General features: G+C 34.5%; 1 protein-coding gene across 2 annotated transcripts in view; it reads right to left on the bottom strand.

Moving 5' to 3' along the window:
- The window catches only part of STAG1 (STAG1 cohesin complex component), a 287,724-nt gene that overhangs the window by 84,589 nt on the left and 186,125 nt on the right, over positions 1–17,010 (bottom strand). For both annotated transcript variants that reach the window (XM_080933999.1, XM_080934000.1), the window contains exons 13-14: positions 11,366–11,473; positions 3,496–3,610 (exon numbers count right to left, since the gene is read on the bottom strand). In XM_080933999.1, coding sequence (XP_080790125.1) covers positions 3,496–3,610; positions 11,366–11,473 — 223 coding nt within the window. The remainder of the gene's footprint in view (positions 1–3,495; positions 3,611–11,365; positions 11,474–17,010) is intronic.

The raw sequence follows: 17,010 nt of genomic DNA, 5'->3' as shown, positions 1-17,010 counted from the left end.
GAGGACTAGTATCCAAGATATACAAAGAACTCAAGAAACTAGAGTTCAGAGAATCAAACAATCGTATTAAAATGTGGGGTACAGAGCTAAACAAAGAATTCTCACCTGAGAAATACCAAATGGCCCAGAATCACCTAAAGAAATGCTCAACATCCCTAGTTATCAGGGAAATGAAACTCAAAACTGCCCTGAGATTCCACCTCACACCACTCAGAATGGCTAAGATAAAAAACTCAGATTACAGTAGATGCTAGTGAGGATGCAGAGAAAGGGGAACACTCTTCCACGACTGGTGGTACAACTACTCTGAACATCAGTCTGGGGGTTCCTCAGAAAATTGCACATAATACTACCTGAAGACCCAGCTATTCCACTCCTAGGCATATACCTCAAAGACACTCCAACATATAACAAGAACATATGTTCCACCATGTTCATAGCAGTCTTATTTATAATAGCCAGAAGCTGAAAAGAACCCAGATGTCCTTCAACAGAGGAATGGATACAGAAAGTGTGGTACATAATGGAGTACTACAATGACTTCATGAAATTCCCAGGCAAAGGGATGCATCTAGAGAATATTTTCCTGAGTGAGGTAACCCAGTCACAAAAGAACCCACATGGTATACACTCACTGATAAGTGGGTACTAGCCTCAGAAAGCTCTGAATACCCAAGAAAAAATTCACAGACATCATGAAGCACAAAAAGAAGAAAGACCAAAATGGGGATGCCTCAGTCCTTCTTAGAAGGGAGAACAAAACACTCACGGGAGGAAATACAAGGTCAAATAGAGGAGCAGGGATTGAAAAAAAAGATCATTCAAAGGCTGCCTCACCTTGGGATCCACCCCATATATAGCCACCAAACCCAAGCACTATTGCTTATGCCAAGAAATACTTATTGGCAGGAACCAGATATGGATGTCTCCTCAGGAGTGTACAGATAGAGTTGAGAATGCTTGCAGCTAACCATCAGACTGAACACAGGGACCCCAATGAAGGTCCTAAAGAAAGGATTGAAGGAGCTGAAAGGGGCTGCAACCTCATGGGAAGACCAACATTATCAACCACCCTAACCCCCTACAATTCCAATGGACTAAAACAACAACCATTGAGCATGCATTGAGGGACCTATGGCTCCAGTTGTGTATGTAGCATAAGATAGCAGTATGTGGCATCAATGTGAGAAGAGGTCTTTGGTCCAGTGAGGGTAGGTCTTCCCAGTGTAGGGGAATGCCAAGGCACTGAGGTGAAGAGGGCGATTAGAAGTGCACCTTCAGGGAGACAAGTGGATGGGGAGGGGGAGATAAAAGTGGGGTGGAGAATGGGATAACATTTCAAATGTAAATATGAAGAGCATCTCATAATAAAAATCTTCATATTTTACTCTGTAATACAACCACACTTGCTTGTTAAGAAAACAATGTTTTAAATCCTTACTATGCACAAAGTATTAACTAGAAGCATATGAATTACCTTTGAACTTGTTCAATAGCATAATGTAAGCTCTTATTTTAGAGGTTCAGAACTGGCATTTTTATTAATAAGATATTCTATTGATTTCTAGGCATATTTAAAACACTTTTCATAACACATTTGAAAGCAACTCTCCGGATGACTTTATTTCCATATTATTCCCTATCTAGTATTAATTGAAGAAATAGGGACAACTTCTATCTGTGTCCTTTGGCCCCCATTCTATTTTTTTACTTTGTACTATTCTTATTTTAGTTTTTATATAGGATGTCTTTTTCTACTGCATTTTTATAGAGTATTTACAGTGCTATCAAATTTGAACATTCATAAAATCTTTATCTTTCTGCTATTTTCTTTTTTCCAAATAAAGGAGATTCTTAATTAAAATTTTTTTTTTCTCTTTCAACTTTATTTGAAAAAAGAGAGATAGATGTACATATTTTTAAAGACATTTTGGAATAAGTCTATATGAATATTTTTTTCAGTATTTAATTCTTTTAGAAGTTTGATAGTATGCATTAAAATCTACTAGTTACCATAAGCATAAAGTATATTTAGAACAGAATGTAACATGGAAACAGTCAAGAGTTTTCAGGGTGTGTATCGATTAAACATATTTAAGGTCTAGGTGTACCACACTCTGAGAGGGTGCTATACACTTATTTTTTTTCCTAAGAAGGACTAAGGCTTTCACTTTTTGGCCTTTGTTTCTCTTGAGCTTCATATGGCCTTTTGAGTTGTTTATGGGTTATTCAGAGCTTTCTGGGGTTAGTATCCAATTATCAGTGCCTGCGTATTATGTCTGTTCTTTTGTGACTGGGTTACCTCATTCAGGATGATATTCTCTAGATGCACCCATTTTCCTACGAATTTCATAGTCATTGTTTCTAATAGCGGAGTAGTACTCCATTGTGTAAATGTACCACAATTTTTGTATCCATTCATCGATTTGTGTGTGTGTGTGTGTGTGTGTGTAATATTGAACTAGAGCCTGACACATACTAGGCAAGGGTTTTATTACTGAACTAATGCATATGTAGCTCTCTTTGTATTACAGAATTCTGAAACTTAGGGTCTAAGTTGAATTGCTGGCCTTGAAATCACACAGTAGCCTAGTCAGGCATTCACCTATGGTAGAGTAGAAGTTTGTGCTGCCATGTCTGCCTTGACTTTTAATTTTCTTTACTTCTCTTGCAATTCTATTTTCATTCATTTCTGAACTAGAGAGTTTATACATTCAGGGTCTTTAAACCAACATTATTGTGTAACTAACACCATGTATGTAGTAAGAAATACTGACCAAAGTTGTAAGGGACATTTCAGTGAGTAAACAAAACTTTTCTCTCTAATAACAGTTCTGCTGTGAATACTACTCATAAAACTTCATAAGTGATAATTGACTACAGTAAATGAAAAATGAATATTATTTTCAAAGTAGCTAGAATTAATAGTTTTAAAAGTGTGAAAACATTAACAAGAGCTGTTCTTTTTTGCTTCATTCCCAAGACAGGGTTTCTCTGTGTAGCCTTGGTTGTTTTGGAACTTGCTCTGAAAACCAAGGTGGATTCCAACCCATAGGGGTCCACCTGTCTCTGAGTGCTGGAATTAAAGGTATACGCTACCATTACTTGGCAATGCAGAGACTTTAACCAAAAGCCTTCTGTGTTCCAGGCAAAACTTCACCTCAGTCCAAACTCCCAAAGTTCTTAAAACTGTTTAATAAAATAATTTAAAAGCTTTAGGGAGAAATTCAACATTAGAAAAAGCATGTAAAACTGGCATTCTTTATACAATGTTAAACTTTAAACTTATTAGACTATATTCAGTGCTGATACACTCCGGTAAGTATACTGATACAATCCTACACATATATTCAGAATTTCTCACAAAAAGATGAGTATGGAGTAATTAAAAAAGATAACTTTACAAGAAAAAGCCTGTTTTCCTATGACTGAAATGAACACCAACTGCTTTCAATGAATCAAAACACGTAAGTGAGTAAACTAAACCCTTCTTACCTCACTTTCAAGAAAGAAAAGAACAAGCATCCTAATGAGGTTCCCATTTGGACTGTTCCTTCCTCTTCTCTTTGCTAATGCTTCCTCTGCTTGTGGATCATGTCTGCTAAACAGCCTGGTTGTGGGGACAATACAAATTCACATGAAAACAAACTTCAGTATTTTTTCAAAACATAAATTAAAAAGTTCATTGTTGAAAAAAAATCTTTAAAAGATTATCAATCTAATTCAATATGACTCATGTCATTTTTGAGACAGGGTGTAGCATAGGTGGCTCTTTAATTCTTTTTCTTCTTAAAAATTGGATATTTTATTTATTTACATTTCAAATGTTACCACCTTTCCCTGTTTCTCCCCCCCTGCTTCTATGAGGTGCTCACCCATCCTCCTACTCACTCTAGCCTCTCCCACCCTGTCATTCAACTACACTGTGGCATCAAGCCTTCACAGGACCAGGGGCCTCTCCTCCCATTGACGTTCGACAATGCCATCCTCAGCTATATAGGCAGCTGGAGCCACAGGTCCCTCCACATGTACTCTTTGGTTGTAGTTCTGTCAAAAGGAACTACAAAGAGAAAGTATGGAGTAGAGAATGCCCCATCTGGGGATCCATCCTATATAGAAACACTAAACTCAGACACTATTGCAGATTCCAAGAATTGCTTGCTGACAGGAGCCTGATATAGCTGTCTCCTGAGAGGCTTTGCCAGAGTCTGAGAAATACAAACACGGATGCTTGCAGCCAACCACTGAACTGAGCACAGGGTCCCCAAAGGAGGAGTTAGAGAAAGGATTGAAGGAGCTGAAGGGGTTTGCAACAATATTAACCAACTAGATCTCCCATAGCACCCAGGAACTAAACCACCAACCATTGAGAGACCCATGTCTCCAGTCGCATATGTAGCAGAGGATGGCCTTGTCAGACATCAACGGGAAGAGAAGCCTTGGTCTTGTGAAGGCTTGAAGCCCCAGTATAGGGAAATGCCAGGATGGGGAAGTGGGAATAGGTGAGTGGGTTTCCAGAGAGTAAATAGAGAAAGGAGATACCATTTGAAATGTAAATAAATAAAATATCCAATAAAAAAAAATCCAGCCTAAATCAAACTATATCTGACAAAGCAAATGTAAAGAAAACACAAAGAGCAATACTTCTGAATAAAGGGATGAATATAAGAGAGAAAATTGTGGAAAAAAATACAAAGTCATAATTACATAAACACAAAGCACTACAAATAAAACAAAAACCACTACCAAAAAAAAAAACCAACAACAACAAAAACAAAACACTATGATGACAATTTCCACACATTAGTGGCCTAAACTCTCCAAACAAAAACAAAGGCTGAATGAATCAACCAAGAAAGAAATCGTTCTATCGACAAGAACTACACGTTAGCTTTAAAGATAGGAATCTTTTTAGTGTAAAACAATAGACAAAATTATTTCAATCAAATGGAACAAGAAAGAAAGCTGGTGTTAAGTTTTTAGTATATAACAAAAAAAGACTTCAAATTAAATCTAATCAGTAGAGAATATTTCATTCTAATTAACGGAACAGCTAACAAAAACATTATACTATCCTAAACATACATGAACCAAACTCCTGGGCAACCAATTTTATAAAACATGTACTACTGCATTTCAAGGCCCAGATTAAAATTAATTTGTAAATATGGCATGATTTCAACACTTCATTTTTCTCAATAAACAGGTAGGTCATCTGGACAAAAATTAAACAGAAACATCAGAATTGACAACATACATAAAATGAAACTAACAGATATATTCCACCCAACACTAAAGAATACAGATTCTACTCAGCAGTACATCTAGGCTGTTCTAAAATAGACTATACCATGGGGCACAAATGATTACAAAATCAAGAAGATCGAAATCATTCCTTGTATCGTATCTGACTCTAATGCAATGACTTTTAAAATTGGCAGTAAAAACTCCAGTAAATGCATAAATTCATGGAGATGAAACAAAGAATATAATAGGAATAAAAAAATTTCCTAACCTAAATGAAAATGAAATCAAAACAACAAAACCCACTGGACACACTGAAAATAGCCCTACAGGGGAATTTACAGCTTTAACTTGCTGTACTAGGAAAAAAAAGTCAGAAAGAGCACAAACAAATAATTTATGATTAAACTCCAAAATTTATAAAAATAGAACACATCATATCCAAATCGAATCACTAAGAAGAAATAAAATGATGATGATGGTGATGTTGATGGTAATGGTGATGATAAAACAGCAGAAATCAATGAAAAAGAGACAAATTTAAAAGAAAACAACCAAATCAATGCATCTACCAGCTGGATGTTTGTGAAGGTAAGATTGACAAGTGCTTGTCCCAACTATAGAAACAAAGGCAGGACACAAATGAAATGAACAGAAAAACATTACAACAAACATAAAAAACATTCAGAATATTATATGGGACTATTTTCAAAACTTGAGTCTATTAGGTTTGAAAACTTAAAAAAAAAAATTAATTCAGCCAAACCTCCAAAATTAAACCAAGAAGTCAACAAAACTAAAAAGACCCGAAAACAAATCAGGAGACTGAAATACTAATAAAAATCTCTAACAAAAGTACAAGTCCAGATGGATAGATGTGTAGCAGAATTCTATCAGACTTTCAAAGACTTAAAGCCAATCACTTTTTACCTAGAAGAAAGAGAGGAAAAAAAGAAAGGGAAAAAGGATGAATGAATTAAGAAAGAAATAAAAGAATAAAAAGAGAGGGAGGCTATCCTCATTCCCTTTCAAAACTGTGCTCAAAGTACTACGAAAAGCAATAAGGCAAGAGAAGGGGAAACGGTTAAACTATTTTTATTTGCAAATGATATGATAAACATTAGAGACCCAACACATACACACACACACACACACACACATACACACACACACACACACACACACACACACACACATCTACCAAAAAACTATAAGTTCAGCAATGTCACAAGATACAAAGGCAGTTTACACCAATCAAGAGTTTCATCCTAAAACAATAAACATTCTTCTTAGCAGCTCATGGTACCTTCTCCAAAACTGACCATATAGTCAGTCAGAAAACAGGATTCAACAGACATAAGAACATTGAAATATCCCATGCATCCTATCAGATCACCTATTATAGACTGGTCTTTAATAACAACAAAAACAACAGAAAGCTCACATACACATGGAAGCTAAACAATGCTCTACTCCATGATAACTTGGTCAAGGAAGAAATAAAGATTTTTAAGAATTTAATGAAAATGAAGGCATATCTAAACTTACGGGGCAACGAAAGTAGTGCTAAGAGGAAAATTCATAGCTCTGAGTACCGCCATAAAGAAATTGGAGAGATCATACACTAGCAGCATAACAGCTCATCTGAAAGCACTAGAACAAAAAGAAGCAAATACACCCAAGAGGAGTGTAGAGGACAGGAAAAAAAAAAATCAAACTCAGAACTGAAATCAACCAAGTAGAAACAAAGAGAACTATACAAAGAATTAAGAAAACTAAAAGCTGTTTCTTTGAGGAAATCAACAAGATAGATAAACCCTTAGCCAGACTAAGGACACAGAGACAGTATCCAAATTAACAATGTCGACAAATAAATGTAAATCATCATTCACTGTTGGAGGGACTGCAAACTATGAACATCAGTTTGGAGAATCCTCAAAAAGCTGTTAAGTATATATCTATATGTGGCACAGCTATACTTGTAGCGGTAAATACTAATCAAAAGGCAAATGGTTTCTATTCACCATGCCACGCTACCTCCTGCTACTTTCTGTCCCAGTCAGTTTCTGTTCTCTTGTGACTCTGCTGTGAACTCTCCTCACATTCCCAACATCCACCTCCTGTGCTTATTGTCACAATTCCCAGTTACCTGACAAAATCAAAACTGTTGAAATTTGTAATTTATCAATGAAAGTTATGACAATAAATTCTCATTTCACAAAACAACGCCCACACAATAAACTCAGAGCCAACTGATATTGATATAAACTTCCCACTTAGATAGGACAAATCATCCTGTAATAATCCATCCCCCATAAGATATCCAGAGCTACCTGTGATTAATTAAAGCCACATGGGGTTGGTTATCCTTTTTCTCTCCATCTTTTCTTCCTCTCCTTCTCCTCCTATCTCTCCTTCCTTTCCAAAACTCTGCCTATCTTTTCACTGCCCACAGACCTTGCCTTATCTTGTACCTGTCCTCATCTACATAAAGACATCAACCAAATATACTACTTCTTAGCACACATCCAAAGGGCTCTGCATCATACTCCAGAAACTTGATCGGATATGTTCATCGCTACTCTATTTACAAAATTCAAGACCACCTAAATGTCTTCCAAATGATAAATGGATAATGGAAATATGTACATATACACTATATAATACTATTCAAATATAAAGAAAACTAAGTCATGAACTTTGAAGTTAAATGTATGCTGAACTAGAAAAGATAATGTTGAGTGAGGTAACCCAGGCCTAGAAAGACAAATGTCTAATGTTCGCTCTCTTTGGAGGCTCCAAGGTACCAGTTTTCAGATGTGATGGTCTATCTACAGAAACTAGGAAAGTAGAAAGGAACCAGTTCTGGAGTAGAGGATGGGGGAGTAATAAAAAAACAAAAAGTGGGGAATAGGAAGGTACATATGATCCGTTAAGAATAGGGAGAGAAGGGGAAGGTCCAATAAGGCAGAGAAGGAGAAAATTACAGAACAAAGAGAGTAAAGTAATAGTAGAGATGCCTGAAAAAGGTTAAAAGGGACTATACTATTAAACCTTTTTTTTACTATTAAATCTTAACAAACAATAACAAATACCATCGAATATACTTAAATTGTGAATAAATATACATATATAGTTTAAATAAATTTTTTTTACAACACTCTTTCTAAAATCCAAAGGTTATCTAACAAAAATCCTAAAACTAACCATGAAAGCCACCCTCCCTCCACACCACACCTGTTTTGGTTGTTGTTGGTGGTGGTGGTGGTGGTCAACATTGTTCAAGACTGCTAAAATATACAGGTTACTAATATTGTCCCTGGTTGCTACTAAGAGATCTAAGGTAAGTTTCACTTGCTGAAGACACCATGCACTTCAAAGAGTTCAGAATTGGAACTGACCTGAATGCCTCCTCTCTGACAAACAGCTCTCACAGTATCAGAAGGCACCACATAAATTTCCAGTGGAGGGAAGCAGCCAATCATTCTACTCAGATATATGGTTCATGACTCACAACAAGAACCAGCATATGGCAGGTTATATAACTGTAGGAGTCCAGTAATAACACATATAACCCAGCAGTAACCAACTGCCCTCTAACTGGACTCCCTCAATGAGAGGGTATCCATGCCTGTTATTGGAAACCTAGACAACTACCCAGGACTAGTAAAGTCATTATTCCTTCTTGGAGGAGAACATATAACCAGTTTATTACCAGCATAATATTTAACCATATACATTCTAAATAATGTGACTTTATACTAACAGATAAGTGTAGTCTTAACCTTCCATCAAGGAAACTTCTCTTTGCCACAGATGGAGACCATTACCAAAACCCACAACCAATCTAAACAAAGAGCCAAATTTCAATAAATACATCTAGAATCTAATGCTCAAATAATGTTGTAGAACAAGGGAAAATAATTTTAAGAGCCAAAGGTTCTGTGTCTGTGTTTCCTATTAATGTCAGAATCTGCACTCATATCTCACCAACAAGACTACCTAAACATGAGTTAGATAAGTAGAACAACAATAGACAAGCCAGAATGGACAGAACATAGGACACAAGGCCTTGGCCATACACAAAAAACAACAAGCAACTAAGGAATTATGGCAGTGGGAAAAAAAGTCTTTTCTGGAGATGAACACAACTGGTTATTCAACACCAAATGGTCAACCCTCAAAACATACACTATGTGTGCATGTGTGTTGCTAACTACACAATACATATTTGTGTTTAAAAACTAATTAAAACGAAGGTATGACTTTGAAAGGAAGGAAGGAAGAGTTACAGAGAAGATTTAGAGGAAAAGAAGAGGGAGATTACAGTATCATACAATTAACTATTAAAAAATAAATTATAATTTCAAAAATAAAAACTTTGAGTTAGATTAAATACTCATTTTAGGGCATACCATTTTGATGACTGTTGACAACTATGTAGTATTTATATATTACATGGCTGTGTTCATGTCCTATGTACTTTTTTTTTTAATGGCTTCTTGCCATGTTTCTTAGGGTAGCTTTCTACTGCATTCGAGCAATCCTCATTGTCACACCTTCCTGAGGAACCAAGACCACATGAGCAAACCAAAATTTATTCACAAAAATTCCATGGATAGCACAGATTACTTATTACGATTTTAAGATCTACTGTATTAAATGGCAGAAGAATTCGAAAATAAGTCACTAAAGATGAAGTTATTGAAAATGTGAATTTTTCTAAGACAAATTTGAAAGCATGAATTTAAAAAATACACTTTCAAAATCTACACAGAAATAGGCTTTTACAAAAAAACTGTAAACAAACAAACAAATAGACCAAGACAGTGGGGGCTACCTATTCTCGATTTTACATAAAATAGTCTCATTAAAATTTCTAGAAAACATTTAAAACTCTGTCATATAACATAGATAAAATAAATGGTCCATTTTTAATTCATGTTCTATAGCTTATGGTTATATATAATGTTATAACACACACACACACACAAACACAAGTCCTTAATTTTCTCAGTGAAGCTAGAGAAGTAATAAATTTTTTCTAAAATCACAAAACATTTTGAAAAGTTACATAGACAATAGAGATTAACTATATTGTAGAAAGAATAGAATAATATATCCTGTGCTTTATACAACATCCCATGAAAAGTGTAAAAATTCTTGTATTAGTCAAAGGTGTCAGAGTAACTGGCAAGTCCAATACTATCTGTGCCTATGAGGCTGGGTATAGCTTAGTAGTAGAATGTTTGCCTGGCATGTGTGAGAGGCCATAAAGTCAAGCCTGAAAACTTTAAATTCTTCCTATTTGCTTTCCCTACTAGTATATACTAGCACCTAGCTTTTATTTATGAAACATTTTTAAGATAAAAAACTTTAGTATAATCATAAATTAGTACATGTAATGGACCTTTTGGTTCCCATCCCCACTGTCCACAAGTGTAGTCAGTAAGTCTAGGAAAAAAAAAAAAAGCCAAAAAGGCAAACAAAGTAAAAGATATACACATGAACTTAAATGTATATAGTGAGATTAAATTAATCTACTAAATTATACAACATTTACAATGATCCAATAATCAAAAAGTAAATTTCATAGTTGCTTATTTTTATAAACTCTAGTTTAGTTCTACAGTCAGTCAAAATTTTAAAAGAACTGGATAAAATTTATCATAACATCATACTGATTACAATAATGATCCCAAAGGAAAGAATGGAAAGAAAACATGAAAATGTGGGAGTCAGCTGCATGAAGATACCATTTCATGTGAAATACATGAAGCAAAGGTGGGAGCTGAGTTTTTGAAAAGGAAAGACTCTTATAAGCTTTAAAAATCTACTCTCACACCCACCTAAACACCACCAAATTTCCCATTTCACAGAAGAAGAATATGACACATGGCTCACCACTCTCCCAGATAGGAACCATAATATAGGAAATAATCTACAAAGTTTAAGAGCATCCAATACAGTGAAGAGAACATTTTAAGTCCTATATTCAGTCATTGCTATTCTCTTTCACTACCTTTCAAATTATTAGAAAGGGCTTTGAACAACAAAGCTCTCCCTTTTCAGTACTCTTCTATAAACTTGAAAGAAAACAATATACAACAAGACAACTCACTTTTTGTGCAAGAACTCTCCAGCTGCCACAGCAACAGGGCGATGTGCTGAATACACCAAATGGTAAACATTTTCACAGTCTTCATTGGAAAGAGCTTCTTCACTGCCACTGAAAATATAAAGTTACATCAGAACCACAGAAACCTTTTATTTATATAATCCTTCATTTAATTATACAAAGTGATTATAAAAGCTGAAAATACACCTATTTTACTTGTTTCTTCTCATATTCAAAGTAGTATTTCCCATTAATTGTAAATTAAAATTTTTACATATATAAAATTAAGAAAATCCAGATAAAAGAAATATTTCCCAATTTTTCCATGTGAAATATTCATAGATAATGATGGTCAATACCATAGAAATTTATATTAGACTAAGTAGCAAGCTCTTTAAATGAGCACAAGGGTTTTGTCTTTTACATATACTCCAGGAATATATTTGTCCTTGTTTCATACAACTAAACATGCTAAGTAACTATTCTTCCTAGAACTGTATCAATGAAAGTGTACTCTATTTTCTACATGTAATGTCAATTTCCCACTAAATACAACCGATTCCTTTAAGTATTATATTTGTCTGCCTGATTATTTGTTTGTATATATGACAGTCACAGCCCACATTTGGTCAAAGAACATCCTTTGAAAGCTGGATTTCTCTCACCATCTTGGTCCTGTGAATCAATCCGGGTCATCAGGATTGGGGAAAAACGTTTTTATAAGCTGATGGAATCTTTTCTGTTCCAGCCACTCCTTTACTAACACAATTTTTCTATCATTACATTCCTTTATTCATAACAAAATGTATTTTAGGACCCTTTGTTCTCAAAACAAAATATTTATTTCCTGCTTGTTAGTATATTTTTAAATGACTAATGTTATAACAGCTCTACAATTAGTTTGAATACATAATTATTGAGCTGCATAAGTCCCTGGCAACATACAGTTTTACAAGTTCATTTCATAGATTCACAAATATAGATGTCTTAGTACCCAAGAACTTTAAGGATCTAGTAAATATAATTAGAATGTTCTTATTGGAAAAGGACTGCAGTTGAATCAATTCCAGGAAGAAACTATAGTCTTGTCAGAAAGCCATAAATGGCAAAAAATGATAAAGAAACTAGAGGTATTTAATACTCTATCACTCCCAACAATGCTTATTCCACTATGGTCAGGCAGGTAGAATAATGTAAGCAGAGAACAATCTTATTATTAACAGATATGAGAAAGCAATACTAGGTGTAGGAAAACTATATATCTATACATTCCATATCCCTGGAGTTAAAAGACTACAACTGAGACAGACAAGTTTCAGGACTACTAAGGAGGAGTCAAATTAGGACAAGTATCTTTATAGTTGTCCAACTCAGGCTCAGGCTCCTGAAACAAAGTATGTATTATCAGTTTAATGGGAAAATACCCTCAGAAAAAAAATCCAAATTTAAACTTACATCTCAGAAATACAAACTTATAAATAAGAGAAAAATATTCTACCAAATGTAGAATTAGGGCTGTAATTTCAGAGGTTGAAAAAGGAGAGAGGGAGTTTGGAGTTGGAGTGAGCCACACTGTCATACTTTGTTGGGGAAAAAAAGAAAAAAAAAAAAAACAAAAACAAAAACACCAAGACAGTAGCAGAACTGACAGATGGCACAAAAATATTTAAAGGAGCTTATAATGGGATATAAAATGTGATTTTACCTGTCATGTGGGAAGGTTTACCAGTAATCCTACGTGCCAAGAGAAGTAAAGCCAGGTCGTTTCGTGCACATTCTATAAGAGACCGGTAAGCTAGATTTTGATTCTTAGCTCATTATCAAGTAAGATTCTAAACTAGATAAAATTAGGAGACTGTGAAATTGCATTAGTACACGTGATATATATTTTTTAAATGGAACAGTGTTAGAAATTGTAATATAATGAAACCTTTATAAATCCTTGGGGTTTTTTCTTTTTTTTTAAATGGGTATAGGTGCTTTGTCTGTCTGTATGTCTGTGTATAGTATGTGAGCCTGGTGAATGTAGAGGCTGAAGAGGGCCTCCTATATCTTCTGGAACTGGAGTTAGTATTGTGGGCTGCCATGTACAATTGAAACTGCATCTTTCTGAAGAGCAGCCAGTGCTGAGTTCCCTCTCTAGACCCATCATGAGGTTTTTATGAAGCTAATAAAATATATCAAGTCTCAGAAAACTACAAAAACTTTATAAATATATCTTGAGATTATGTTCCTGAACTGGAACACAGCAAGGGCATACAGAGTTCTAAAAGAAAAAAGAGACTGCCTGCAGGAGTCCATAAAAGCAGAGAAAACCATGAGGACTAGAAGGCAAGTGAGAAGAACCTCCTCCACATATAAGCTCTTGGTTTCCTATAAGCCATGTATATATAGGATATTTACAAATGAGCCAAAGTGAGTAGTTTCAAAAGACAATGTCTAATAAAATCGTCTGAAGCACCAAATAGATCCACAGAAAATCTAAAAGTCAGGCCTAAGTAACAAGGTGGAAGCCACAAATGATGCACTGATTTCTCAGAGATATTTGAAATCACAAATTCCTAGAACAGTGAGAGATCTCTGAATAATAGATAAAAGAACAGATGTAACCAACGACTTAGGTAAGACACAGATAGTGGGCAACACTGTATCTGTAACACATCAGATATTTTCTATTCTTTCTATTCCAATAAATTTTCAGGAGGACAAAAAAAACCTCGGAGATTATTGAAATTGGACAATCTATTTTCTGAGTTTGCTGTAAAAAGAATACTTTTTTTGTCCAGTCAATCAAGTTTTTAGAAGGTTTGAAAACATTCATGGGAACAAAAGGAATTATAAGTATTTTTTTAAAAAAAAATTTCATAAATGATTATGAACAATGGGACACAGTAGTAACAACATGAACATAAACCTATCTATCATACACCATTAAGCATACCAAGCAACAATATATGAAAGAAAGGCAAGGAAACATCTATGACTAGTGACTAATGAATTGCTCTTAAAACAGGTTAAACAAGGCCTGAGATAAGGCTCAGTGGTTATGAGCAAGTTATGTTCTTACATTTAGAGGACCTATGTTGAGTAGTTTACAAACACCTGTAACTACAGTTCCAAGATATTTGATGACTCTGGCTTCTGTTGGTACAAAGAGACATACATACTTGTAATTTGAAAAAATTAAACAAACATAAAAAATGTACAATAGTAATATATAGTATAGATAGATATAGGATACTGTAAATAAATTCAAAGGAATATGTATAAATATAAATGCTTATTTATTTTTTCTTCACCAGGGGACTGAGTACAGGCCTTGTCTATGCTAGGAAAGTATCTTGAAACTGTTTTCAATTATGTTATATTGATTTATTCCCTTTGTGAGAATGAAGAATTACGTGTATGCATGCTATAGCAGTGTGGGGTTAGAGTACAATCTCTGTGAGGTGGCTTTTTCCTTCTACAGTGAAAGTTTCTGGGATCAAACCCTAATAAGCAGGCTTGGTCGAAAGCATGTTTATTTGTTGAGCTAACATCCTGGTCCATCAATCACATTGTTTATAAAAACATACTCAACATTGCAAAAAATATCCAGAATACATTCTGAGATAATAGGATAAAAAAGAAAAGAATATTGTTTTTTCCAATAAACTATCTGTGGATGATAAGAATATATATAATAGGATATAATAAAACTGGAAAACATAAAGAGGATCAAAGTATTCATGAGTATTCATAAACAACTGCATATTATAAACAATGTGGTATTTAAAAGTAAATTCATTTTGTTAAACTTATTAACTGAAAGACATGGAATAAGTTAGCCAAAAGATAGGACATCCCTGGAAATAGTAAGATGGACAACCTCTGGTGTGATTTATGAAGAAAGAGATTAAAATAGAACAGAGAATGAAAAAAATAAAACACTTTCGAAAGTAATGGAAAACATATGTAGGCTGCAGTAGTGCCATTTCCTTCAGGGAGCAGATGGAAAAGGAGGTGGCAGGTAGCAAATATTACCACAACATAGTATACATATATGTATGAAAAAAAAACACTCAGTGATGTACTTTAGAAGAGTAACATCTCAACTAGACAATATATGTTACCAAATAAAACACCCAATATCAGGACAAGGTCACATCTTTCTATGCTGTCTAAAGAGACCTCTGTAAAAACATTATAAGCAACTGCCAATGACTTCACATTATTTGTAGCACAGAATATGAATTAACCTAGCTGGTATTCAACTAAAAACTTCACTATTGGCTAGTGTCCAAAGTGCCTTATAAAAACTACAGGAAAGAAATAACCAATCTAATCTCTATGAAGTCTGTAAACTATAACAACCTGCCTGCAAGAATGGTACAAATGTTATACAGGTAACCAACCACCTTAAAAAAAAAAAAAAAGAGGCAATCTAAGGCATGTTCCATGAACACTGTTAATGAGGTCATGGACCCTATAGGAACACCTACTACTATTATATTATATTCTAGTAAATGAACATAGCAATAAAATGATCATTAATTACATACTGCTATAACCCGAGATAAGTGCATCATTCAAATCACATCACAGCAGCTTTTTTTGTAGTAGATTGTAATTAACAGAGTCGCACTGGACAATGTGCTGAAAATGAGCAACTTTGAAGTTCTCAGCTTGGAGTATTTATACCCCCCGCCTCGACTCTTAGATATCTATGTGGAAGAGGATGCAGAAAGAAAGTAACTACCAACAGTAGTAATTACTTCAAGGAAACACCATATCCCAGATACCAGTAGGTAGGTATGTATACGAAGTCATAGATACTGTGATTTTATTCCATTAATATGAACACTTTCTATATTATTCTTTTGTAGCAATGAAGATGAAACCCAAGGCTATACAAATGCTAGGAAAGCACTCTATTATGAGTTATATTACCAGTGCCGCATTTTTTGTTGTTTCTAATTATTAATTAAAAATGGCATCAGTATTAAAAGTGTGTCAAGGGCTGGAGAGATGGCTCAGCAGTTAAGAGCACTAGCTGTTCTTCCAGAGGTCCTGAGTTCAATACCCAGCAACCACATAGTAGCTTACAACCTTCTGTAATGAGATCTGATGCCCTCTTCTGGCATGTCTGAAGACAGCTACAGTGTATTTATATATAATAAATAAATCTTTAAAAAAATAAATAAAAAGTGTGTCAAATTTATTCATGAAAACCCAAATATCAGCCTAAATGAAACGAATCAACTCTAATGTTGTATTTAATCAAAACAAAATATACTAGGTTCAAATACAATTTATTAAAAAAAGTACTTAAATTAAATAAATATATTAATTTAATTCAACCTAATAAACAGGTTTTAAAGCACTCAAACAGAAATTTTCATCATACAACAAACAATATTTTGAGCATGTAGCTTCACAACCTAGTACTTGTATAGTGAGCACCAGGCCCTGGGTTAAGTTCCCAGCATCACAAATAAAAATGAAACAAACCCATCTAATGACCAATTTATAAAATAATAACAAACAAATATTTCAAATGCTTTTCATAACAAAACAATATCTGCTATCAAGGATATTGCTAATCGAGGATTAATAGAGCAGGAAGACTTGGCTATGAAATCATACAAGGCAAGGAAACAAGAATTAAA

This window comes from Micromys minutus, assembly GCF_963924665.1.
Source record: "Micromys minutus genome assembly, chromosome: 21".
Classification (NCBI taxonomy): Eukaryota; Metazoa; Chordata; class Mammalia; order Rodentia; family Muridae; genus Micromys; species Micromys minutus.
The sequence above is the reverse complement of the archived record's forward strand: the minus strand, read 5'-3'. Positions and strand labels throughout refer to the sequence as shown.